The sequence below is a fragment of the Heterocephalus glaber genome, unplaced genomic scaffold, assembly GCF_053883595.1.
Source record: "Heterocephalus glaber isolate CG9 unplaced genomic scaffold, H.glaber_assembly_v1.0 deba00000678, whole genome shotgun sequence".
Taxonomy (NCBI): Eukaryota; Metazoa; Chordata; class Mammalia; order Rodentia; family Bathyergidae; genus Heterocephalus; species Heterocephalus glaber.
The window spans coordinates 1086350-1114275 of record NW_028258157.1 but is presented as its reverse complement, the minus strand read 5'-3'; the positions used below and the strand labels follow the sequence as shown (position 1 = coordinate 1114275).

At 40.4% G+C, this 27926-nt stretch overlaps 1 protein-coding gene across 9 annotated transcripts in view; it reads left to right on the top strand.

Moving 5' to 3' along the window:
* Pclo (piccolo presynaptic cytomatrix protein) overlaps nucleotides 1-27926 on the top strand; it is a 350152-nt gene that overhangs the window by 272163 nt on the left and 50063 nt on the right. For 2 of the 9 annotated variants that reach the window (XM_087206755.1, XM_087206756.1), the window contains exons 13-21: nucleotides 31-245; nucleotides 3831-3881; nucleotides 7338-7462; nucleotides 10067-10093; nucleotides 16586-16679; nucleotides 17968-18039; nucleotides 18977-19157; nucleotides 19707-19892; nucleotides 21335-21409. In XM_087206755.1, coding sequence (XP_087062881.1) covers nucleotides 31-245; nucleotides 3831-3881; nucleotides 7338-7462; nucleotides 10067-10093; nucleotides 16586-16679; nucleotides 17968-18039; nucleotides 18977-19157; nucleotides 19707-19892; nucleotides 21335-21409 — 1026 coding nt within the window. Of the gene's footprint in view, nucleotides 1-30; nucleotides 246-3830; nucleotides 3882-7337; nucleotides 7463-10066; nucleotides 10094-16585; nucleotides 16680-17967; nucleotides 18040-18976; nucleotides 19158-19703; nucleotides 20268-21334; nucleotides 21410-27926 lie in introns of those variants that run through there. The other 7 variants (XR_015449439.1, XM_087206752.1, XM_087206753.1 and 4 more) reach the window with 6 other exon arrangements.

The following is a 27926-nucleotide window of genomic DNA, read 5'->3' as shown; positions in this document are numbered from 1 at the left end:
GCAGCGTGTCCGCCTTTCCTCTCGTTGCAGTGGATAAAGCCAAGTCCCCAGGGGTGGACCCCAAGCAGTTGGCCGCTGAGCTGCAGAAGGTCTCGCTGCAGCAGTCCCCACTGGTGCTGGCGTCCGTCGTGGAGAAGGGGTCGCACGGTCACTCGGGGCCGGCCTCCGCGGGGTCCAGTTCCGTCCCCAGCCCGGGCCAGCCAGGGTCGCCATCCGTGAGCAAAAAGAAACACAGCAGCAGCAAGGTGAGATGAGCTCCCTTCACCTCTGAGCGCCTTGCGTTCGGGCTCTGCACTCAGGCCAGGAGATGGGAAATAAACAAACACTTTCTCCAGTGTTTGGCTTGTGATTTCTCATTTCCTAACGACCTAGTGGGACAAGCACCGTTTTTCTTCTTTTGACTGTGTAACTGATCAAGATGTACAGGATGATGTATTACAACAGTTTTTAAAATATTTCAGTAGTTATCATTATGAGGAGTTTGAAAAATGTGTCTGCTATTTCCTATTTTCTGGTTATTTTTCTTGGTTGTGGCTTGAATCTGAGCTTTTTTGTGTATCAAACACTAGCTTTGTGTCTTTTTGAAGAGACACATGTCACATTAGATATTATAATTTAAGTAAAAAGAAAAGAAAAAGATACACAGTGAACTTAGGGCAATAAAAAACAAGGAAATCCAGTAACACATTATTGCCATTTTGCATCCTATTCCCAACTCAATACTAATAAATTTCTTTCTTCGTACACACCTTCACGTGAAACAATTGTTTCCATTATGTTGAAGATGCTGGTAATTAAAAAGGGACATGGGATTGATTTTTAATCTTAGAAAAGCAGATGCCAATGAGACAATTTGTAAATTGTGTGACTGTGTGGCTCTCCTGGCAGGATGAGATCCCTGCTCTCTGTTTAGCTGTCTCAGCCCTGTCTCTGCTAGGCCTCTATTCTGCCCACCCGAAGGCCCTGCCACTTACTTTTCCTGGGAGGTTGTCAGAGTGAGCCTAAGTTGTCATGTGGGGAGACCCCTGTTTACTAGGGTGTCTTGCTCCCTGCTGTTTACCACACCCACCTTCTGCTGCCATTTCCATTTCAGGGGTCCTGGTCTAACCCAAGACACAAAGGTAGGAAAATCCCGTCCCTCCATACTGCGAAGACCAGTGGTTCTTACAGAAAGTGTGTTCCCAGTCCAGCAATGCCAGCTTATCTGGGGACTGGTTTCTTGTTTTCCTCCACACCCTCCTGAGCACGTAGGTGAAGGGCTTGCATGGAAGAGTAGCAAAATAAATATTTGTGCATGAAGACATCACTGATCACCTGCAAGCCTCCATACTGTTATGGGAGTGCAAACTTGGTTGGATGTAATCTGTTAACTTTTTGGGCAACATTAAGAAAATGATATTAACAGGTTTATGATGTACAGTAATGTATTTCTAGGCCAAGAATGTGTCGCCATGTAGTTTTACAGTATTTTTGCTAAAATACAAAATTACAGTGCTACACTGTGAAGTAGAAAATAATTTGCCCCAGGCCATGCCTCGAGTCATCTTTCTTATACTAAAATGATTGCTTATAAATAACACTAATTAATTACTACTCTGTCGTAATAGTAGGTAGGTAAAATATGAATCTAAACAATCTAAACAAATATTGAAAGCATGCAGACTGGTAGTTTGCAAAGTGTCTCACAGATGCTCTTCTTTCACCTTTTATAATTTAAAAAATCCATAAAACATGTTCATGATGGAGCCGGACAATTAAAAATGATCCAGAAGTTTATTCTCCTCATTAAAAGTTGGTACATTTACATGACCACATGCCAAAGGTGCTACTATTCTCAAAAACAAATCAAAATGAAATAATTTACCAATAATTTCCTTTTGCTTTCTTTGGGAGGAGAAGCCTTATTCTTGAATTTCCCTCTTATTTATTCCTTGACAGTCATGCATTAAGATACAAAGATTCCTTTTGTTGGAAATCTTCGAACTCTCTCTTACAGTCATTTTGAGATACTTGCTATTGTTTATCAACTGGCATCTCTCCACTGTGCTGCAGAGCCAGACTCTGTTTCTGCTCTCTGCTGCATTTCCATTTCCTTGCCCGCTTCTCTCTGTCGCCCTCCTGGGCTCCGGGTCTCTTCTGCACACTGCTCTGCTCCACTCCACGAGACCAACTTCACTGCCTTCCATATGTGAATGAGACCTGCATCATTTGTCTTTCTGTGCCTAGCTAAATGCCACACCCCCCCACAAATGATAAAGTTCTGTGCCAAGTAATAATTTTAAAAATAAAATAAAAATATAATTTGAAAAAGTAAATGGGTATCTAAGTCGAGGACACTCCAAATCTTGAACCAAGATATAAATAGTTTCAGGAATTGCTGTGGATCTTTTTTTCCCTCTAGATTCAATTTTCTTTTTTGAATTGAAACAGTAAGGTAATTATTAAATAAATGTCACCCTTCAATAACTAACAAACATGTTATGTTTTGAAGTCAGAGTAGAGTTTTTGCATTGAAAATGATACATTTTTTAAAAATTATATCCTTTTATTGGTACATTTTAGGTGTACAGTACAATGACATTCATCGTTGGAGATATGCACCTTTACATAATCTCTCTTGGTTCTTATTTTTTCCCCTTCCCCTGCCCTCCCTTCAACCTCTCCATCCCTCCCTATTTACAAAGACTTTATTTCCATTTTTTCATTTTCTCATATTAATTCCATTCCCTTCTTCCCCCCCCCCACTTCCCCTTCCCCTTTGCCCCTTTTCTTCCTATGTCACATTATCTATTATACCTTTTAGTCCTTATTTATACTTTCAGGTTCTCACACTAGAGAAACTATTCAGTATTTGATACATTTTAATAAATGAGTTGAACTAAGAAAGGATACATGGCTAGAAATCTTAACCTCTACTCCAATAATTTTATAAATGATTACATTAACTTTATCATTGAATTATCTGAAGAAACATGGCTCGGATGAAAATTCTCTTTTGACTGCTCTCATTTATGAAATAAAATAAAGGGGAAAGGTAATTAAGAAGTATATCAAAATAAGTATCATGGATATTTCTGTTTTCCTTATAATTACTAAAAAGCCAGTGTTGCATAATAGATGTTGGTGGGGTTTTTTGTGCTGGGTGGTAAGGGGCCGCCACTTTTGCCCACGTGGCCTCTGCACTGATGCCCTGTTGTCTGTTGTCTGAAATTCTGTTGTACAGTGGGGGCAGGACGTCATCTGTCCTACTGTAGCAAGTTCTCAGGGAAGTACAGCAAGCAACAGCAAACAGTCATTTGCTCAGCAGTGCAAACTGGCTACCAGATCCCTCTGACAGTTTTTAAGGTTTTACTCCCATGAGGAACAGATGTGGAAGCGTGAGTGTGAGGCCGTCCACGGGCTACACTCTGCAGGGCAGGGAGGAGCGGGCCCCTCGGAGAATAAGAAAGACCTGTGGTCTCAGCCCTGTGCCCCTGGGCGGTTCCCAAACAGAAACGCGTTCATTGCTCTAGAGATCCTACAAGCTTCAAGTACTTAAATAAGTGCTTTAAACCAAAAGTGTTCAGTCCCATCAGAAATCGAAAATAATCCTGGTATGAAATTATAGCTTGCACACAAGCTTGCCAAACAGAAAAACAGACTTATCTATAAAATTAAACATGTATTGAAAATTATAAGTAGACGCTATTATTCTGAAGCAGCCAGATGGATGAAATAATTTTTCAAGCACTGCTCTGACCAAGTTGAAATTAATTTTAGAGAAAAGTTGAAATGACAGATTCTATGCATAGTTTATCTGTTAATGTAACATATGCTCTTTAATATTGCAGCCTACCGATGCCACAAAGGCTGTTTCTCATCCAATTACTGGAGAAATTCAGGTATGACAGATTTTAAACAGTTACCATTCTGCCATTTTTTAGCTCTTTTTGCTCTGGTCTATTGAATCTGGAATCTTTCTTCTTCCATAACACATATGGAATTATAAAGGGAAATGCCATTTTATAGCAGGGTATATTAATATAAGTAGATGTTTTGTAAAATCTTTTTTTTTCTTTTGACCCATAATTGCTGAATAAGTTGACAATTGTTACAAAGAAATATTTTTCATACTTAGATCATAACAACTTTCTAATTCATGAAACCAGGAGATTTTGACCAGGAAAACACAAGAAAGATAGCGTAGCTCATGGTCACTGTTAGTTCTGTGTGTGTTTCTGAATATTGTTCCATAAAGATCTCGTAGTGTTGGTCATAGTAAAAAACATTAGAAAAACTGTACTGAGGTAATAGCAAGAAAGGAACTTAGGGCACACAGGCACTGTCACAAGGAAACAATGAGCGCCATGTGAATTAAAGTAGTGCGCGGTGCATAAGGAAAGCAGTAGTCGGAGATGTGTGTCCAGCACGCGAGAGGTGAAGTTCCCCAGTTCACCGAGGATAGCAGAGGTGTGAAGCACCTGGGGGAAGCACAGAGAGCAAGGTCCCGGCGAGGGATAGCGACAGGCCTGGGCCCTGGAGGGGCCTGGCCCGGCCCTCACAGCCAGATCTCTCCCTGCTGTCTCCCTGCTTCTAGGGTTTTTTTTTTTTTTTTACCAGGCTTATCTTTCATCACTTCACAAGCAACAAAGAAAGTATGAGAATTTCTGATTCTTAGTATCTTTGTTTTGCCGATGTTTTTAACCGCTTGCCTTTGGACTTTGCCAAGTTCCCTTTCCCTTGCGGTTTGATGTTACTTGTTCTGATGGTTTTTTTATCTCCTTTGAGTCATAAGATGAACCCTACAGTTGCAGGTTACCCTAACAACATTCTTCTTAACCCACTTGGGATATTTTCTTAAAGCAGTGATTTAGTTCTTTTTTGATTTTAGTGGATATTAAGGAAAATATAAAAATAGCTTTTTAAAATAATTACAGAACAACAATGGTAAATACAGTATATTGTGATCATAAAAGAATGCATTTTCATTGCTACTCTATCTCTCAACACATTTCCTAGTAATACTAGATCTTTTTGCATGAAACATTTTAATTATTAATAAAGTATCTCACACTTGGTATAATTTTGAATAATTTCTTCCTATTTTGCATTATATATTATACATTTTGGTTCTTATTTACACTTTTGATTTCTCACACCAGAGAGACAGTGTGATATTTATACATATACATGTGTGTTCAATTTATTTCACTTAAGAGTATGGTTTCAAGGTACATCCATTTGCCTAGAAATATCTCAAGCTTATCCTTCTTATGGCTGAATAGTACTCTATTATATATATCCATTCATCAGTTGATGGGCATTTGGGTTGTTTCCAAGATTTAGCTCTTACAAACAATGCCTCTATAAGCATGGAGGCACGTATATTGCTATTGCATGATGCTTTTAGTTCTTTTGGGAAGATCCCTACAAAGGGAATACCTGGGTCAAATGGAACCTCTAGTCCTAGGTTTTTGAGGAATCTCCACACTGATTTCCAAAGTGGTTGCACCAGTCTGCACTCCCACCAACAGAGGAGAAGTGTTCCTTTCTCCCCACACTCCCATCAGCATTTGTTATTAGTTGATTTCTTGATAGCAGCCTTTCTTTCTGGAGAGAGGTGGAATGTCAGTGTTGTTTTAATTTAAATCTCTCCAATGACCAGTGATGTTCAACATTTTTTCATGTATTTATTTGTCATTTCTACCTCTTCATCTGAGAAGTGTATATTCATCTCAGATGCCCATTTTTGGACATGGTCTTTAAATTTGGGGTGTCTGATTTTTTTCATTTCTTTATATGTTCTAGATGTTAGTCCTCTGAGGAGGCACTGGCTAAAATTTTTCCCACTCTGTGCGTTGTCTTTTTGCTCTGTTGGCGATCTCTTTTGCTGTGCAGAAGCTTTTTAATAAGACGAGATCCCAGTTAGTCAGTTTTTTGTTTTTGTTTTTTTTTCCTGTTGCAAAACCTTATTCCAGATGAAACTTTCCATAGAAAGGCAAACCAGGACTCTGGCACTGTGGCTGCCGAGGTGGACAGACACTGGGGTGCCCCTGCCTTGGGGCTAACCCTGAGCCACTCCAAACCGCTGTGCCGCTGCCAGGCCAGCCCAGCCACTCTGGCCCGCTCTCCTGCGTAGCCTGCAGGCTCTCTTTCTGCAGGAAGTGGGTGTGGGGCTTTACCAGTTCCAAGTAAGCTGCAGGGCAGCAGAGAAGAGAGCGAAGGGGAAGGGCTGTCCTGGAGGACGGGTCTGAAATCTGTGCACGATTCCACACTCGCTGTCTCGGTTCCCATCCCAGCACACACCCCTGGCCTCCCCACCTCCCGCTCGCTCCTCTCCTCCGGAGGATGTTCTTGTTCACAGCACTCTCAGCAAGGGCAGCGTCAGGCAATTAGAGATTCATTGTCTGCCAGGAAACACAACCAAATCAAAGTTATTCTAGGTCTATCTTCGTTTTAAGTGAAGGTTTGACTCATTTAAGTTATCCTGTTTTCCACATAAGCAGCGCATATCTATCACAAAATAGTATTTTTATTTTTGGATTTCCTCTTTGGAATATAGATCTTCCTGTTTCTACTGGATAAAGAAAAACAACAGCTGAGAGAAGTCTGACTTATTCTAAATGATGCCAAAAGAACCTTTCAATTATGAAAGAGAAAAATCAGTTAACTCAGTTTTTTGGATTCTGCCACTTTTCAAGTACCCACTGAGTGGAGGGCTTTTGCAGCGGTGTGCTGCAGTCAGCAGGCATCTCTGAGACAGTGACGCTTCTCAGCCTCTGAGACTAAAGAGCAGGACTGTGTTATCCCAGACTCCCACACTGCAAGAAAAAGAAGCCCAGAAAGAGGAGCTACAAGTTTAGCATCAAAGAATGTAAACGTGGACGCAGTGAATCTACACATTCTTAACTATTTTTCCATTTCAGTTTGACAGCTGTATCTTTTCGTAACTATCCACCCACAGCTAAACATGTGGTGAAATGCACCTGACACAATACATGTTCCAGTTATCCTATTGATTTCCACAGTCCTGGTCATTGTTATATGAATAGGTACTATTCCCCTAAGAGTAGAAGTTTATGTAAAAATTGAACCAGCATTCACTGAATGGTTTTCCTTCAGAATGAACTTTAAGAGGCCAGAACTTTTCACTATGGAAAAGGCATGTTTACTAGAAATTAAAATGTGCCCCACAGCAGCCAATTAGATATTCACTGGTCTGTTCAGCTTCAGATAAAATGGAAATGAGGGTTGATGCTTCTTAGAAGATTGTAAATGCAATGCTAGTAAAATGTCAAACGATAATGTGGTACATGTTTTCTTTAAAAAGTTATGGACTATTTTGCTGTCCCCTAAAGCTTCAAATCAACTATGACCTTGGAAATCTCATAATACACATTCTCCAAGCAAGAAACCTCGTGCCTCGTGACAACAATGGCTACTCGGACCCTTTTGTGAAAGTCTACCTTCTTCCCGGGCGAGGGTAAGAACAGAAGCAGTGCATGTGTCCTGGAGCCAGGACGCCTCCCAGTCTGTGTGTTCAAAGCCTGCCTCCATTGCGCTTTCCACCTTTCCCTTAGCTTTGGCCACATGTCGTAGTTATTGACTTATTAGTAGATAAGGTGGAATTAAAAATTTATGGTTAGAGGCCCGAGATTTAGCCCAGTGGTTTCCCTGCCTCCTGTGCAAGCACAAGGACCCAAGTTCAATCCCTGATACCAAAAAAATTTATAGTTAAGCCTTAAAGGGTCATGGAAGAGCAGCAGTGTAGTAAAACAGCCTTGAAGAGGAGTCAGCATGGATGTAGGAGCCAGGAGCCGCTCTCGTGATGAGTCACGTGACTGTGAAAGAAAGATTCAGGAAATCCCCGGGCTGTGGCAAGTTTAAAGAATTGGCTTAAGTTCCCAAAATTATTTGAAAAATAACTTTTCAGTTGCTGTTTTTTTACATAGGATATGTGTATTACCTCATATGTTTGAACTTCATTAAACTGCTTTGTAATATATCTGTATTTATATGCATATTTCCAAATCAAGGCTTAAAGCATAATAAATAATCATATTTGAAGTATCAGTTCTCATACATAAATGAAAAACATTTCTTTGACTCTCTGGTGTGCTATAGAAATGGTTGATGTAAAGTACATGCTCTTGGCTGTGCATGTAGCTCAGTGCTACAGCATGTGCTTAGCATGCACGAGGCCCTGGGTTCATCCCTACCACCAAATAAAATCAATCACAGATGAGTGCTCTTTGGAGATGTTTACTTTTCATGCAGTTAAGGCCAAGTGCTATGTTCTGGTATGTCAATCAGTACTTGGTAATGGTTTCAAACAGTGACTTGGCCTCCAAAAATCCTTATACTTCATCCCAACAACTCCTATAAGACAAATTAGCATATGTGATCAACAAATGAGACACAATATAGAGAAGCTTGGGTCTTATTTCTCACTTACTTTTCCACTGATTTGGGGAGTGACATTTGCATAAACTTTTTCCTTGGAAAAAAATCAATTGAGGCAAAGAAGCAGAGAGAACAATAAAAAGGCTGATCCTGTCCCCTCCCTCCTGTTCAGCAGGTGTCCTTACCAGCCAGTTATGTTTCAATTCTACCCTCATTCACCCCCTCCTCCATTATTCTGGGGTAGAGTAGATCCCAGCTATTGAAACTTTTATGCACTTATTTCAGTGTATAATATTTCTAAAAGAATGACTCATTTTAAAAGTTATAATTTCCTATATAACGTCTTAATTTTCCCAATTGTTTCATAATATTTCCCTAGATGGTTCGAGGATGTAATTAATATTTCTAGAACTTACTGCCCATCAACAGCAAAATATGTGTTGTCATTACACATGGAGTATTCACTAAAACTGTGTTCCTGGCTATAAAATGCATATCAAAGTCACTTAGCCTGTGCTCTCTGCTGTAGTCCGCGTGTTTGAATAGGACCCACACAATGCTCTGCACTCTGCTCCATACTGGTTGTGTCATGGTGGGCATCACCCCCCACTCCTTTGAGATTCATCTTCCTAATTTCAGTTCTGACAGCTAAGGTAGGAGAACCATAATTTTTACTTTGTCAGGAGAAACAAATTGGATAATACTCAGAAAATCATTTGAAAATTGCTAGGTGCTATATCAAATTCAGTATACAGGCTTTAATTTCATCCTCCCTAATAATTCCATTTAGAAACTCAGAATTGTTTGTATGGTAGCTCTAGTTTTAATTTATTAACCTTTTTTTAAAAAAAATTGTCATTAATTTTATATCATTTATCCACTAGCCACATAACCCAAGAAAAGAGATCATTTCTTTTATGCTAACTTACACATTGATGTAACTGTGTCTATAACTTGGCTAGATCTTTCAAAGTGAATTTAACAAAAATAATAACAAAACTTCACTCCAATTTTGATTTTGCTCGTTAGATTGTTAGTGTTACTTCGTAACAATATTAGGAAATCACTGCCAAGGATTGGTCTCTAACATTTTTTAAACAAACGAAGGAATGAAAATAAAGCACTATCACTTATTTTCTACCTTCTCTCATGATGTACTGCAGTATCATCTTTTATACTACATGAGAGTAAATAACTTGTTTGCACCAGATATGTTTTGACTGGAATGCTGCAAACCTGCATAACCAGAAAGGACACCCAGGTGACAGGATAATGTCAGTCCACTCTGGGATAAGTAGCACAGAATGGTGAGAATGCAATGGAACGGAGAGAGAATTGCCCAAAATGCTGTCCTCATGCAGCTACATCCTCCTGCAAGATATCCCTGATGTGTGGCTTTAGCTTAAGGCAGCTAGTGTGTTGCTAGTATTTAATTTGTAGCTCTTTCATTAAATTGTCCTTAATTGTTACAGTGGCCAATGCATTGGGACTGGTTGTACTTTTGAGGTGTTATTTTCACATAGTTCTAAGATTGTCTTCTGCCTCATGTCATTTATGTGTTATGGAACACTCCTCTAATTAGTGTTCTTGTATTTCCTTCCTTATTTCCGTTCCTAACTTTTTTCTTCCTGTCTTTCCTACTTTCCTGTTGTATCCTTCTCTCTCGCTCTTGGAATCAATGCAGCCAAGTCATGGTTGTCCAGAATGCAAGGTAGAGTTGATTCTTTTCAGTGTCAAGCTATACCGTTTTGCCTAAAGTAATACTTTTGTGTATTTGTGTATATTGAACTGCAATTCAACCTGGCCTATAACTTTTATTTTTCTGCATTTTAATATCTATTGAATTATATCTACAGCAAATCTGGAACACATTTCTGAATGGCTTTAGCGGGTGTGTGCAATAGGATACAGAAAAATAGGAAAATATTTAAAACAGAGAAAATATAAATAAGGACATGTCACCCTGAATTAGACATTACTAAGGTTTTAATTTACAGTCTGTCCACTAAGTCTTATTTTGCTTCTTAAATGAAAATCATGACTTGAATTATCCTGGCTGTTCTATTACAAATAAACATTTCTAGAGTCACTTTTTAAAGGGAATTAATTGATCTGTATATCCAGTAGTAGATATATATTTCACTTTAAACACAATAAATGTCTAGACCTTTTCCCTTGGAACATCTCCATGCTTTGAACCTCTGCACTGGTGGGCCATGTGGGATTCCATGTGTGCTTCTTGCAGTATAATGGCCATGACGCAGGAGAATCCCCTTTTTTTCAATACTAGGAAACTGGTTTTTGCCATTTAAATCATAACATGTTGTATCATTACATTATCAACTAAGGTTATTGTTTAATATATAGCCAATAGCATTATTTTACACAACCCTTGGTGCATTATAAATTAAGCATGTTATTTAGTGGGAAAGGCTAATCATGTAATCTAGCAATAAGGTGATGAGAATTTTAATTCCACCCGGATTATTAATGGTCCAGCATTTGTTTTTGTCTGTGATATTAAAACATGATGTCTCTATTAATCCTGACAAGCTGTTGCCCAAAAGAGACTACTTTAGATTTTTAAAGGCATAAATATTTACATATTGCAAACAGCAGGAGGATTGGCCACAGCCCTACCAGCATCCGAAATCTCCCCACTTCCTTGCAGCCATGGAATGATGGCAGTGTCTTACACGCTCCTCACAGGACAGGATCCAGGTGTCTTGTACTGAGTGAAATTAGTGGATTTCAAAGAGAGAATGTCATTGTTAGAACAGACATTAGCAATCACATTATTTGGAATTTTCCTGTCTTTTATCTAGAGAAACTAAGGGAATATTGTCAGAATACTGACCGCCTGTGTTTAATGACAGAGGAGAGCATGTTGTATAAATGTAAATAATGATTGAATGAGTCTGGGATGTTTGGGATTACAGTTTGGAAGACCTAGAAGTCATTCTCTTATCTGGCAGTTACTTTCACAGTACCTCTGGGAATTATTAACATGGAGGGAATGGTAGTGACAAAATACCGAATTGTAGGTTAGAATATGGAGGTTTCAATTCAGCCCTAACACTTCGAGGTTTGAGATTTATCTAAAACTAGTTCTTTTCTGCAAACTAGGAATAGTCATAGCCATCTTTTCTCCCCAAAATGTAGGGGTTTATAAGCCAAAAGTGACAAGCACAGTGTCTGGCATCTAATAAGCTTTCAGCAAATGCCACTTGCTATTACTGTTGCGAGTAATATATATAATTTTCATGTAGCCAATGGTCAGTTATCTCTGCAGAAATGGAGAAATAGTGTGCTTGGGCTACTCAATTATATCAAATTAGTTAGCAACAGAGTAAAGAAAATGAATTAACTTTTCTTTAATAGCAAAAGGTAATACACTAGAGTCAAAACAGCAAAAGTGCTGTTAAGTAATAAATTACTGGTCCAGTTTGCTCATCTCGTCTCACTTCCTCTTCCTGCCCCTTAACCAGTGTACTCACAAGCGCTGAGAGGGCAAACGCCAGGCAGGGGAGCTGAGAAAATGACAAGCAAGGGGCCCACGCCCTCCCGAACTCGGCCCCCGCGCTGGGCACCTGAGCACTGGAACTGCAGAGCTGAGGAGTCTCTTCGTGGGTCTCTCGGGTCACCGTGCTGGGCAAAGAGCCAAAGTTTTTCCTTTAATGGGAGTTTGCTTGATGGTACCAAGTTTTAGCTAGCATACCCTTGGAAACCCAATTACTGGCTACACTTGATCCAGATCACCTTGTTAGCATATGAAATTATCTCCTCTGGGACAGGTATTGTATGTATTTGAAAGATGACTTAATTTCAGTAGATTTTAAAGAAAAACAAAGAAGCGAAGCATGTTTTAAAGGTCCATTCTGCACGCATTTATTTACCACAACCTGTGTGCAGATTCCGTGAGAAGGGAGGGTTGGAGTGAACGGCCTAGCCGCAGTCTCCGCTCTCCGGAACAGACAGGATACGGAAGTGACCGACAGGAAGTACACTGCTCCCGGTGCGGGTTAACTGGGCTGGCAAACGGATGGGAGGCGCGCTCCACTTCCTCCTTTCGGTATGCGCATCCGCGGAGTCCGTTACAGGGACACCAAATCAAATTTTAAAAATGAATAATTTCAACACTTTAGATATTTCTGTGAAGGTGGATGCAAAGGATTCATCATATTCTTTTTTTCTCAATATTACCTTTTGAAATTTAAAAGAGAAATTTGGAGAACTTTTTTATGACTGCAATGAAAGCGCATCTACTAAGTAAAATAACTAATAAAAATAAAAGAAAAAGGAAACTTACAGGGAGAAAATAGAATATGCACACACATAGGAACAGGCTGCGTCACTATCTTCACTTTTATTTTCCCATATTACTATCTCTTTGATTATCCACCACAGCCTAATTGTTCTAATGGAATGGCTTACTATACCCTTCCCGTGCGGAAGTGTTGGGTTTACCAGACAAGAAAGGAGCAGGAGGGCACACCTCACTTTTCAGTCAGCCTGTATTTCTGTGCATACCAAGAATCGCCCAGAGCCGCCCAGCTTGCAGGGGCACAGCCAGACTGCCCTGTGGCTTGGAGCACGGTGGTGAGTCTCCAGCTGTGTGAAGAGGCGCTCGGCCCCTGGAGTCCGGCACTGCTGTCAGAATGGGGGTCTCGGCACAACGTTGTGACAGATGGCCCTGAATGGGCGGCTCTGCACAGCAGGACTGCATAGGAGCCAGGCTCAACAGGCTGGGGTGGGCGCTTCCCTCTGCATCCTGCACCCTGGGTCTGGAGCGAATAGAGAGCCAACCCACTGCTAAAACCAAGACACTATTAAAATAAACACCTGAATTTGTGCTTGTCAGGTACTTATAATAAATATCCCCGATTATTCCCCAATATTCATTCAGCACTTCCCTGAGCAAGTCTACGATCCTCCGCCTCATCTTTATATGTGTATATGTGCATATAAGACATAATTTATATAATTACATAACAAAGAATATGAATCGAGATGGAAAACCTTAAACTATAATAAAGCCTAGAGTTAAGAAAATAGATGGATTAGTGACACGGTGGCCCTAACCAGATAAGTCTGCATGTGTGAGAGCAAAGCCCAGTTCCCTTTTGAGGGTTACCCGGCCAGTCAGCATCTGCAGCCTCGGCCGCTCACCTTCACTCTGAACTTTGGTTTTTCTTACCAGTCGAGGTTGCTAATAACCAAAACCTGTCTGCTAGGGATGAGATGATGAGAATTAAGTGAGTTCGAAATGAAAAGCATTTAAAACACTACCTTGGAAAAAGTAGAAATTTCATGTTAATTATTACTCCTTAGTGTACAGTTTTAAAGAAATGTTTCTTATGCACAAATCTATCATATGATCGTACATCAGTAAAACTGAGTCAGGGTTAGCAACAGATGTACATCTTGGTAGAGATGCACAGTTCTTGGTAGAGAACTGGCATCAATAACTTTTGCTAGTTGTAAAAATGAAAAAAATACTAAATATAGATATGAAACATTTTGACAATTATTCATATTTATGAATTAAGAAAAGATGATGACTGATAAATCCTTTTGAAAACATTTCAAAATTGCTGGTAATTTTAATATGTAGTCATGTCCAGAATTGTCTTTGAAAACACATGACTTTGCATCTCACATTTACTCTAATCTTCTTAAAATTATACAAATAAAAATTGTTTTAGAACTTAGAAATGAATTGAACTGTGGTTCACACTGTTATGAATTATACCCTTACTGTGGTTTTCCTATGATCTCTTCACTTTGATAACTAAGTCCAAACATGCAGAAACTTTAAAACTCATAATACTAGGCAGGAAAGTCACAAGTTCAAGACCAGTGATGTAATTTAGAGAGATTCTGTCTCCAAATAAATAAATAAATGACTGGGAATGCATCTCAGTGGAGAAACACCCTAGGTTTATTCCCCAGTAATGCAAAATGAAGCAAAAGCTGTACACTTGCTATCCAGCTGTATCAAATCATAATATTTTGTTTAATTTGCTTCAGATATCTGTTTAATAAAAGATATTTTACAGGTAATTCTGGAGCCCTCTGAAATCACTTCCTTGGCCACCTAAAATAACCACAGAATTGAATTTAATATCTATACTTCCTATGTTTTTGTGATATTAATACAGTTGTTATATACAATGTGTACTAAATAACTTATACTAAACTATTATCTCATATGATTTTAACTTTACATCCTGATACCATATGTAATTACATTTATCTTTCTCTAAGAAATTTTCTCAAGATTTTTCTATTTGGATTCATGAAGATTTATTTAATTCACTTTGATTACCAGTTAATATTTCATTGATTGAATATATAATATCATAATGCCATTCTTTTATTGATTTAATATTAGAAACAATGTTGCAATGGAAGTTCTTGAACAAGCTTCTTAGGCACAGGTGGAAGAATTTGTAGGAGTGGCCTAAGTAGAAGTGTTTGGATATGTAACTTCAATTGCACTGGCTACTGACCTTTAGCTAAAAAGTTTGTGTGCACAAACATACCTTCTGTCCATGGTCCATAGGAGTTCCTATTTCTGTAAATCATTATCTGTACTCTTATTTTTGTACATGCAAATGGGTTACTTTGAAGTGAGAAGAATACTGCTTTAATTTTAAAATTGTACTCAGCTCACAGTGGATGATGTGTGAGCAGTTACGGACACAAGCTCAGTGGTTTAGATCTTAGCTACACAGTAACTGTGTTGGGAGCCTTTGAAATAGTAATTCTCAAGCCTTGCCCCGGATTAATTTAAAGAGACTCTCCTGCCTCTGTGCGTGTGTGTGTGTGTGTGTGTGTGTGTGTGTGCGCGCGCGCGCGCGCACGCATGCGCATGACTCGGGTGACCTGATATTGACTGACTGAACTCCTGGCCCCAGCTGATCCTGGTAGGCCATCGCACTGGGCATTAACTGCCTTTGCATGTGGTTGGTGAGAGAATAAAACCAGAGAGAGAAGGCCAGTCTTTGGCTCTCTAACCATCTCTAAAAGTCGGAGATGCACTTGAGATTGGTTCTCAGTGGCTTTATCTAGAACGCATGGGCAAATCTGCAGTGGGGGGTCAACACTAGACATCCAAGATGTGGCAGTACTTGCAACCAGGCATGCAGCAGAAGTTAGTCTGGTCCTGTATAATTTGGAATAGAACAACAGACCACAGGATCCAGTGCCTTTAGGGAGAGGCAGGCCATGAAGTCTGGGACCTCCAGACAGGTTGGTTTCCAGGGTCCTCATGCCCACCAGTGACAGCACTACTGAAGAGCTGATGTGTAAGCCTAGGCCAAAATCTCAGAAGGCCAGTGGGGCAGTGGAAGTTTGACCATGGCCTTTGCTGTGTGAACACCACACTTTAATAGCAAATTGCAGTAATCTAATTCCAAACTCAACCACTAGTGAGTGCCAGTTATAGACGTTCTGCGAGACTCAACTAGGAGAGGTGTGGAGTATAATTTTTAAGAATATAGAATATACACTTCTTTCTGTTCAGAGGGAATGGAAGAGTCACGGAGTAGACCAAATGCCCCACGTTACAATGATGAGGAAAGATTTGAATTTTTCATAAATGTAATGAGTAACTGACATGAACCAATAATTTATATTCAATTAAAATTGTTTCAGGACTACATTGCCTATCATACTTTACCAAAGTGTCAAATATACTTTAAATATTAGATAAATGTCTGAGATTTCAACTAAAGCAATAGCCATTCTTCATCCTTCTCTCAGTTAATGCAGTCCTTCCAATTTAAAATACAAAGAATGATCACATAGCTCTCCTGACATGATTTGCTCTTGAACTGCTGGAAAGTTAATGACCAAATTTCATTTGTAGAGCAAGAAGATATTGAAGCTACCATAGAGTTCTTGTAATTATCTCTTACATTCAGGAAGAGTAAGATTTCTAAAATTTTGGTACAGTTAGGACATCTACAGGGATTTCTTTAAAACACTCATTAGGGCAGCTAAAGTGAAACACTTGCAGCATAATTTTAAATCATCAAGTGTGTTTAACTTAAAAAGGGATTCAGGATGTGAGGTTGATGAGATGGACTGCACAGTGACTCGAAGCCAAATACCTTGGAAAGCCTGTGCATCCTTCGGTTTGACTGACATTGTCGGGGAAGTTGAATAATCACAGTCACTTTCTTTTCTTCCAATTCAGTGCTGAGCACAAGAGAAGGACTAAATATGTTCAGAAAAGTCTTAATCCTGAGTGGAATCAAACAGTCATTTATAAAAGTATTTCCATGGAACAGGTATGTAATGACCACTGCCTAGGTGACACTGAGCCTAACATGAGTGTAGCAATCCATTTTGGCCAGACAAGAAGGGTTCAGTAAAATACATGCAAGAAACGTAGCCCAAAAAAGGAAATGTGTGAAGTTCAAATACAGGATGAAAGTAAACGTGGGCATTTTGACAAAGCAAGCAAAAAATGAACAAATATATAAAATAAAAAGACTGGTGGAATATTTTCCATTGCTTATTCCGAAATTTAAAAATTTCAGCTGGGGATGGTGGTGCGTGCTTGTAATCCCAGCACTCAGAAGGTTGAGGCAGAAGGATCGCCACAATTTCAAGGCCAGCCTGGGCTACATAGTGAGTTCAAGGCCAGCCTGAGCTGCGTAGCAAGACCCTGTCTCAAAAAACAAAAACAAACATAAAAATTTCAGTAACCTGTATCATGATTTTACTGTAGAGGAAAATATTTTCCAATGGTTATATTTTGACCTTCACAAATAATATAAAGAAAAAGTAAAATTCAGTGCTCAGAATTGTATCATTCCACCAAATAATACTTAGGGAATCCATCTCTTCTCTAGACTTTGGCCTCCTATGAGAACGTAGAACAAGGCCATCAGAATGATCGCCACCATTAAGTGACCCCAGGCCCATCTCATCAGTATGCTTTTGAACATCTGCATTTGATAACTCCTCATGATTGGCAGAAAATAACTGATAGTTCATAAAGTTAAATTCAGAGTATACAAATAAAATAGGAAGAGGTCATCCATATGAAACAATTAACAGTCTTTCAAAATGAGGCTATTTGATTATATAGTTGAAACTGGGTATAAATTACAATCTGAGTCTTTAATTTAAAATAAATTCACGTGCAGGAATAAAATAATATACTATCTTTTCTTTGGGACATCACTGAAACAAAAGCTATAATCTAAATACTTTAAATAATTGTAGCTATTGTAACCTATGAATTTCTTATACTTGAAGATTATTTGCAGATTCTATTTTCTATTTTTAAAAATAAATGGGTAGGGAGGAATAGAGAAATAGAAAATAAGTGTTACCATTTTCTTCCCAAGATGATGAAGCCTCAGGATTAAACACTAGCATGGGCTGAAAAGTGATTGTTGCAATTTTCACACAATATTTTATGCATCCGCATAGTTTCAGATAAAATTTCAAATATGTTTTACACAAATGGAAAGGGTTCAGGGTAAAAATTGATTAGTCGAGTATATTAATGTAATGAAAAGTCACAATAGAGAAATGGGAGTGATGCCTGTTTTATTTGAACTGCAGCTCAAGAAGAAAACCCTGGAGGTGACTGTCTGGGATTATGACCGATTTTCTTCCAATGACTTCCTGGGGGAGGTGAGCCTCTGATTTCCTTCTCCACGTGGATCTGCTGCCATGATGAACCACCGATGAATGCGTAATGCAAAGCGTGTTTCTTAAGTTTATGAAACAGCCATTTTTGAATACATCCTTTCATAGATGTAATTTATTTATTGAGTTACTCTTGGAATAGATGGACAGCAACTTGAGAAATGGTTTTCTCTGTACCACTTTATAGTTAATTTGTAAGACTGAATATAATTGTCTCAATAGGAAGGCATGTAACCCTGCTGTGAGTCTAAAAGAGTTTTGAAGTAATACATCTATATTATAAATTGAGCTGGACTTGAAAAACTGCAATTTCAGCTTCCTCACTGCACTTCTGAAGGCCTGATATAATATTTTACATTGTTATTTATGATTAAATATCCTGATCTCAGCAACTATAAAACGCACCATTATTTATGTTCCACTAAGAAGAAAAAAGTGCTGTCGATTAAGCCACGACACAGTGCTTTCTCATCATCCGTTGTTAGTCACATCTCTATTTCAAATGTTCAGTGTTTTTAAATAGGAGAAATACATTACTAATTGCAAATTACCCATTATTTCTCTTCTTTTCATTTTGTCCCAAATGTATGACTAAAATCATACATTTAAAAAAGTTCAGATAACCAAAAAAGGTTTTTATGAAACGAATGACTTGTGACCTCACCAACTTATATAATTTCAAAACAATTTAGTTAATAGTCAAAGACTACGCAGTTCAATTTAATCCCGCACATGCAATGCATCCAATGCACACAAGTCATTGTTCCCATATCCTGGGTGAAGAAAAATGAGAAAGCAAGAAGGAAAATGAGGAAGCCACGTTCCCCTCCTGGAAGGTCACACTGAACCCCTGGAGGAAGTGTGGGGTCGCAGGGCAGGGTCTCCTCGTGCGCTGACTCCCGCCTGCGCTTTGCCCTCGCAGGTCCTGATAGACCTCTCCAGCTCTTCGCATCTGGACAACACTCCGCGGTGGTACCCGCTGCGGGAGCAGACGGACAGCCTGGACCACGGCCAGGCCCACACCGGCCCGGGCAGCCAGGCGGCCCCGAAGCCGGCCGTCATCAAGAGCCGGAGCCACGGCATCTTCCCGGACCCGGCCAAGGGTAAGAGCCGCTGCAGGCAGCGCCCGGCTGTGCGCTCGCTGGGTTCCCCCGGGGGGCGTGACCGTGCGTCCAGCGGCTGCCAGGGAAGAGACAGCTGCACATGACCCCTGGGGCTTGGTTTCTCAAACGTCGGGGCAATAGGATTTTAGGGAGTCCTGGGGAGCCTCACACAGGAGGCGTAAAGTCCCTCCAGCACACTGCCGAGGGGCCGGTCCTCTCCGTGGCCGATGCTCTGGTTGCGCTGGTTTCCGCCAGGGTCTCATGTGATGTGCAGACCCCGGGCTGGCAGTGGGCACACAGGCCTCTCGGGGTGCATTTCCTGGGAGGATCTTAGGCGCCTGCTGACCTCCCTGGACAGACTGAACCCGGAAGCGCAGCTACCGCACGGCACCCGAGCCCCGCGTCCTTCACCCCGGGGACTCTGCCAAAGCACAGCCCACTGCGGGCACAGCCCACTGAGGAGGGAGCCGGCGTGGCGTGCGGGGGAGGGGAACCAGGCCCCGCGTCTCCATGGTGACCACGCCCTGACTGTCCACCCTCCCGCAGCAGACATGCAGGTGCCCACCATGGAGAAGTCGCACAGCAGCCCGGGCAGCTCCAAGTCGTCGTCCGAAGGCCACCTACGCTCGCACGGCCCTTCGCGCAGCCAGAGCCGCGGCAGCGTGGCGCAGCACCTGGAGGACGCGGGCCACGCCATCGCCGCCGCTGAGGCCGCGCAGCAGCGCGCGCCCCCAAGTAAAAGGCGCAGATAGCAGCATGGCCCTCCCGCCCGCTTCTGTCCGCACCCGCCCCGCCCTGTCTTGTCCGTGTGAACCAGCAGCGACCCATACACAGGCTCTTCCGTGCTTGTTTTCTTCCATTTCTTATTTTTTTTAATTCACATAGACTGCAGTAAAACTGGCTGTTTCTCCTCTGTCTCCGCCCTCCGTCCAACCGGTTCATGGTACCTAGCAGCCATGTCCGTGACGTTCGCAGGCCAAGCAATGTTGTGTGTCCTTCTATGTGTGCCTCAGTACCCTTTCGATTACAGGGATTATAAGCACAAGGGGCTGCCAGTTTTCCAGGCATTGCACAAAAAAAAAAAAAAAAAAAAAAAAAAAAAAAGAGAAAGCACACACTTATTGGGAGGAGAGTCACAATGACATTCTCGCACCTGAAAAGATTCAAAACTTTTAAGTAGAACAGTTATGAGACCAGCAGCCACTTTCTACAGCTGAGGGAAAAAGCTATTTCAAGCTGATGCTTAAGACCATGTGAGAAATTGTGCATGTGAGAGGCGAGAAACTTCCTAGTCTTCTGAGAAAGCTGTGAAGAAAGTGACATTTTATCCACAGTGGTACCTCGGTTCATGAACTGAAATTTTTCCGCCGTTGTGGAAAAGGTGGCCACGTTTGTGTTTGTGTAGGAAAGATGGCCGCGTTCATGTCTATCGCCCGATGCAGAGTTGGCAAGCAAAACCAAGATTTTGCTAAATGCTCTTGTTTGCCAACCAAATTGTTCACAAGCAAAAGCGTCCATGAAGTGCGGTACCACTGTATTCTTCCAAAACACACGTTCATCTACGAAGCAGTCTATGGGATGAGGCTGCTAGCTTCACCAAGGAGCACAGCCGGTTCCGTCCTCTTGGATAACCCTTTGTGTGCCATCACAGAGAATTTAAGGCTTATTTTTTCCCTAACCATTGAAATACTTTAAAATTCAAGATGTGCTGTGTCTAGTAGCTGTCAGTCAATCAAAGTGCACTGTTCACCCGCGTTAGCGGCTGTGTACCATTGTGAACAGTTGAGTCAACTGTAACAACCCAAGTCCACAGAGTCGCCAGCTGTGGGTGCTGTGACTCCCGGCCTCAGCCAGGCAAGGGAGAGATTGTTGTCTTGCGCCCCACTCCCATCATGGTTTCGAAGAAACAGCCAGTTTTAGGGTCCTTTAGTGCTATGCATGTGGTGTCCTTGGCATTGGAAAACACACCTAGCAGAGCAAGAGAACACTTCTGTTTGCATGAATCACACGAGGCCGGGTCCGTCCAAGGGTGCATACTCTGGGTTTCCATCTCACCCACACTGCCAGTGCAGCACCTAAGAGCGGGCAGTCTAATCGTGCCAGGAAGCAGCACAGGCACAGCATAGCAGGAGTCCTTCCCATTCAGAGAACTCAGTCTGACAATCTGCCTCCAGCAGCCAATGGTACCCAAGACCAAAGCCAGCTAGCCCTCAGGAAGGCGCTGTCCGATGGACCGGTCCAGCCAGACGGAGGTGAGCAGAAAGGCCGTGTTCAAAGTACACAGCGAGAACATCCCCCAGTTTAAAGCCCGCATCTTTAATTTTTAGAGATTGTCTGATAAAAATGTTCATCCCCTTTGTAATGTGCTTTTGTGGGCATGGCATCTTAGGGCGTCATCGTCACCATCTAGTCCCCAAATCAGTCTCGTAATAAATTGACTACAGTGATTTGTATTTTTCTACACACTGGGCATCTTTTGATCTTTTGACTTTTGTTGGGAAATAGATTAACAGTATTCATATTGCAGAATGGAATGCATGCTACTAACCTAATCTGTTCAAGCATGACTATAAATATGTTGCATTGTGATAAAAGTTTCAATTGCACAATTCACCTTAGCCTACCACTTGAAATGTAGATCAGTTTTTTTTGTTGCATATGATTTGAAGTGTAACTTTTGGAAATTCTTAGAGGATAGTAAAGGAAAAATTGTTAATGCATTCATTCACCTTTCCATAGTGAAAGTTCTCTCTTGGTCTACATGCAGAAGTTTTCCATTCCTGTCTCCATAGGTGTTTAAGTGTATCAGATGTGTTGGGCATGTGAATATCCAAGTGCCTGTGTAATAAATAAAGTATCTCTATTTCATTCATAAACTACTGGGTTCTGAGCCATTGTTATATGCTGCAGCATAAAATGAGTGTGTCAGTTTTTGTTTTCTCATTGGATTCCCTGCAGTATAGTTACTGCCCCATTGCTAGCGACAGTTGTGATGGCAGAAACATTTGGGAGCAGAACAGAATTTCATGTTGGACACATTATAAGATAGAAGAAAAAGCATTGCCAAATAAAAGCATGAGAGCTTCCATGAAAACCTAGACACATAATGGGTTTGGGCTATGCTAGGCAGTGCCTCCACTGCTTCTCTTTCTCATGTCTGATCTATCCCACAATCTTCTCAGGTTCCTGGATAGAGCAACACAAATCCCATGACCCTTGCTTTGAAGAAGCAGCTAACTTGTATCTCATAGCTATATTCAAAATGGAAAGCAAGCTTATATCTGCCCCTTACCCTACCCAAATAATTGGAGTTTTCTCCAAGAAAGAATGGTACTGCCAGTGACAGGAATCCAAATAGAGTGATCAGAATGTTATCTTCAATGTAATGCAAAACATAGATCTTTTGAAAAGATTTTTTAAAAATTGGATAGCACTGTTAGCCCTCTTATGTACCTCCCAGCCCTAAAATACTCAATTTTATTATTCTAGATTTGCCACAAAATTTAAATCAAGCCTGTACTCTCTTTTTGCATTTCTCTTTATTCTCAAGAAATTAAAAATATTCACTGTGTTCTTCTCCCAATTAGTCAGATATCTGTATGCAACAGATATATGTGGCAGCATGGAGGCAGACCACTGAGATGTGTCCTAAATTTGCCATTAATTGTAATTAGGGAAATAATTAGCTTAAACATGAGTACAATTCTGAATATGTGTTTTCTCAGCCCACTTAATAGATTATCATCAGATCAAAATTTCCCCATTTCTGCTAGTCTTACTTTCTAAAATTACTTAAAATTCTACCTCTCACTTTTTCTTTCATCAAATAAACTCAGTTGATTTCTTCATGTTATTATTTTCTTCTTTGAAATATTGCATTAATTATAAATGTCACAGTAATCAAACACTTCCCTTAATCCATGCTTTATTTTAAGTATTGTAATTTAGGTATTACTATATAATTATTTTGTAAGATTTTTTTATCATAGATGTGGTTCTTAAAATGTGCATAAAAATGTTTTAATTCCTTTTCTTTGAATAATGCTCAAATAGATATTCCTTACATTTAAGATGCTATGTTGAATTAGAAGTCCTCTGCTGAAATCACAAAGGGAAAACTAAATAATATAGAATGCATTATTATTTAATTTTGTCCTAATTGATGGTAAATAAAATGCCCCATTTTCTAAAATCAAAAAATATTATTTCTCTGCTACGCATTTTCTCCAAATATCTAATTGCAAATGTATTATGGGAAAAAATTTGTATAGAGTTCAGTGTAATTTGTTTAATGGTAGAGAGAAAAACTGACCAGAGATATAAACATACAGTCAGCAAGTTCTGATTCACTAGCTCACTTCCTGCAGAAATATTTGAAGTAGTTTGGGTAAAAGTCCCCTGTTCAGTCCTCACAGAAGAGTTCATATAATGGCATCTGCATTCTGAAAATAATATCCTACCATTGCATAGTGCTGCACATTGCACAAAGCACTTTGTCACCCACATCTCTGGTCATCCAGTTATCTCACCCTAGATGCGGGTGCACAATGAGAGAGCCAGAGGTGTAGGGCAGCTGATGCAAGAGTGGACAGTGGAAAGTGTTCAGAACCAGCACCTATGACCTTGTCTATGAAGCTGAGACCTTTGCTTTTTAAAACATTGGCTCTTCTGAATTCAGACACTTCTGATTTCAACAAAAGCAACAGTCACATCCTTATTTTTAATTGAATGCTAAAATTCTTACAAAGTATTAGACGTAGCCAGAGAAGGTGACAGAAAACAATCCAGGCTTTACCTATGTGAGCCTTCTGTCTAAGGGCTGGTGACTGAAGCTGAAGGCAGTGGCAGGAACCACTCCACCATGCAAGCCCCATGGGCAGCAGCAGGGCCAGGGGAAGCCTCAGTACATCTGGGGGCTTTTCTATCAAGGATGGAAAACTGTCCCTAAAGAGCTTTCAAGTTCTCTTTGTGAGCTTCTCAGTAGATTTCTGCTTGGACTAGCATAATATATGGGTCAAGCCAGAATCACAGAGTGAGTAGAAGGACGTTTCCTCTCCCTCTGGGGCTTAGTTGTGTGCTGGGGAACCTGAAGGGAAATGGTAGACACGCTGTGCCAAACCATCCTGATGCCTGGACAGCTCTGCATTTAGAAATCCCAGGGCATGTATTTTCCAAGCTCCTGAGTCTGGGTAACACAGGCCCTGCTTGTACAGACATCAGCCAGGGGAAATTTTAGAGAGTAGTTTTAGTTTAGTTTTATTTGTTTATTTCTTTATACCATCCAAAACCAAATCACAGAAGAGACCTTGAATCTTAAAACCTTGAAGATTACTATAGTTGGCATCTAACAAATAACATTTTAAGTGCAAGTTGAAAATTCCTATTTTTTGAAGATTTTAGATATGAGTTTTAAATGTAGTAACATCATTCAGGATGGGAATACATATCCATCCTCCCTGGGCAATAAAATTAGCACTGTTGGGAAGGCCAAAGGGCTTAGGTGAGAATGCAGATAATCAAATGACCTATGTGAGGCACTTATGGATGCAAGTTCCTTGGTGAGGCTGAAATATAGAGAAAAGCCTGAAGCTACTGTCCACAAGCCACTGCTGGAGACCCCACAGTGAATAAAGCTCATTTATGACTGACCAAGCCTTGTCAAAGTTCCTCTCCTGTGTTGCTTTGGCGAACGCTTCACCAAGCAACCCCATGAGAGTCACTGTCTTGGGCAAGAGGCAGTGGGTGGTCAGGTCAGGAACAGTGGCCCTGGGAGCAGAGAGAACTCTCGATTCCAAAAGGCAGGCGCTCAGGAGGTCTGTGTTTTTCTGACCCTAAAGAGATGATCACTTTGGGTCTGAAGAAATTTAAACTTCTCTGTTCTTGGGAAAGACAGAGCCTGTAGGGAAGTAAAGGAGCAATGATCAGAGAAATTACAGTGGGCTCCACTGCATGCGTGTGGTTAACAAAAACAGATTGTACATTCATGATTTCCGTGTATTTGTGCAAATGCAGAAGTTAAAACATTTAAAAACTAAAACCCTGAGGAGTTTAAAATAAAAAAGAAAGTGGAAACTATAAACATCCAACAAAATCTGAGAGAATCAATTTGAATAATTTTTGGCTTTCGAAGCTCTATTCCTATTCTCTGGGGGCAAGGGCTTTCTTTGTGGTCTGTGAAGATCAAAATGTTTTTTGTGGGTTTCCATACCTTCTTGAATGACTGAGTATGCATTTGCAAATATTTCCTTAGTCGTTTGAATTTATTGCTGGCACTATCTCTGCTATCCATGTAAAGTCACGGACTATTTATAGCTCTGCTCGTGTGACATTCTCCTGCTTATGACCTTCCTTCCTGACCTGCCATCAAGGGTACTTTTATTCTTTCCAGTAGTAGCCGTGGATCTCTGCCATCTCAGCCACTTGCTTTGATCTGGTCTCACTGGGCAGTTTTATTTTCATTTTCTGAGACTTAATAGTGAGACCAGCTGGCCCATCTAAATTTCAGACTTGGCTTCCACCTCGTATGCCTTAGGCAAGTGCTCTGGAAGCTATATAGTGAAGACTGGAATATTCATACCTGATCTAACAAGAAGAGGCCTTAAACTTTAACATGCCACATCTTTTAAATGTGACTTTTCAGATGCAAATAATTTTGCCTTGGGCTTGAGAAAATTATTTTCAAAAAGTTAGTTTATTAAATTTCCACCGGGGATCAGGACTGAGGCAGTGAGATTGGCAGGGAGGAAATGCATGGGAGTCTGCTGGGGATGCCATGGGGACACAGACTGGGGCCCGTATGAGCAGGTGCTTCCCATCAGGTAGGAGCAATTGTGGAAGCAGGAAAGGGAGGTGCCATGCACCTTCGGCTACTTAACCATGTTGCCTGCATCTAGCTGTCTAACTGCCCGTGGATTGCTTGCTTATTGTTCTGCTTTTCATCCACAGGGGTTACACACATTGTGTAAAACAATGACATCTCACCCATTCGCCACTATGCAGTGTGGCTGGGGCCAGGACATGTGGGTACAGACTAGGACTCAGGGAATCTTCAAGTGGACTGTGAAAATGTAATTATTTTTAATGTTATTACTAATGTTGTATTTGCAAATATATAATTAATCACCAAGAAGCCAAGGACACTTACGGAATTTAAACAAAAACATACAAAGTCAGAAATGTAGTTTTGATTTAGATATTGAGTGCTTTAGATGTGTGTGTAGAACTAACAGCGATAATCATAGCTTTGCAATTTAATGTGTTAAAAGACCCTGAAAGATACAATTAATTAATGAACTTCACAATTTGAACAGAAACTAAGGGAAATATAACAAATCTCATAAGGCAGATAAAGTTTTAAGAAAAATCCTTGTTAAAAGTCAAGTGCAGGGCTGGGGATTTAGCTCAGTGGCACTGCACCTGCCTTGAAAGGCAAGGTCCTGAGTTCCATCCCCAGTACCAAAAAAAAAGAGTCAAGTGTGTGGATCCCTATTTTTAAACATATAAGAAAGAATAAAGATTCTGCCACATTTGTTTTTAAAAAGAACATAGAAGTAAAATTTGCTTTTTAAAGTTCAAAACCACAAGATTTTGAGTTCCATAGGTCACTACTAACTTATCTAATTTTATAAAAAAAGAAGCCTGCTGTACAGGTGAGTGTAGAAAGTGGACGTTTTTGCATCTACTTAATTCATATGTTTTTCTACTTGCATCTGTTATGCACTTTTAATACTGGTTTGTTTTAAAAGCACTCTCATTGCTAAAATAATTACTAATGTAAATAACTACTGAATCACTGTTTTAGCTTCATCCAAACCATTAATGTACAAGGATATTAAAAAGACTTCATGTAGAAAACAACTCCTTTTGGGAAGTTGTTTATATTATTTTATAGTCTCCCTATTAGCATTATTTACTCTGGGTTCCTTGAGCTATCAAAGAGTTGTTTTGTTTTGTTTTAAGCAAAGACAGAACATAGCAAGTTTCTATGCTAGTTTATGCAAGTTTCATAGCAAGTTTAATTCACCACATCCTCAGAGTTGTGAAGTTGTAGATGAAGCAAGTTCTGAAGAAGCTTAGAGATAATTGACATATTTTCAGTACAAGAAAATAAAAATGAGAGGGAAAAGGCCCCGTATAATGATCCTGATGCAGCGGGTGGCTCCGGGTGATAGTTAAAGGAGGCAGCACTGCTGGTTTGCAGCCATTCTATGCCGATGGGTCATTCTCAGAGTGTGGCCGCTGGCCCCTGAGGTCCCGGAAGCCATTTCTGGGGTCTGTGTAATCAAACACTTCAATATTAAAATCCTCTTTCACTCTCGTTCATCCTTAAGTGTCCACTGGAGTTTCCCAGTGGCTGCCCATCATACGGGGACATCATCTGTTGCATGGCTAACAGAATATGTGCCTGTCCAGTATTTGTTTTCCAGGCTCCTTAATTTTACATGAGATAAATATCAATAGATAGAACTTACGCAAAATACACTTCTTAGGATTATGGAATACATTTTAAGACTTCCCAAAGACCTTAAGAACAAATGTTTGAGATCCACCAACCCGGGGCATAATTATGCACAATCATCCCTTTTACAGCAGATGGGATAGCAAAGGCTTACTGTGAGATGAACAGAGCGTGGTGGTCTCTCTGTCCTCTATGGCTTATCTATCTCTCCTGTTGCATTTTGGCACAACTTTCCTTTCTCACTTAATGTTAGATCGTAATTAAGGCTAACAAGAGACAATCGTCAGTTTTATCTAGCAAATTTAAAATAT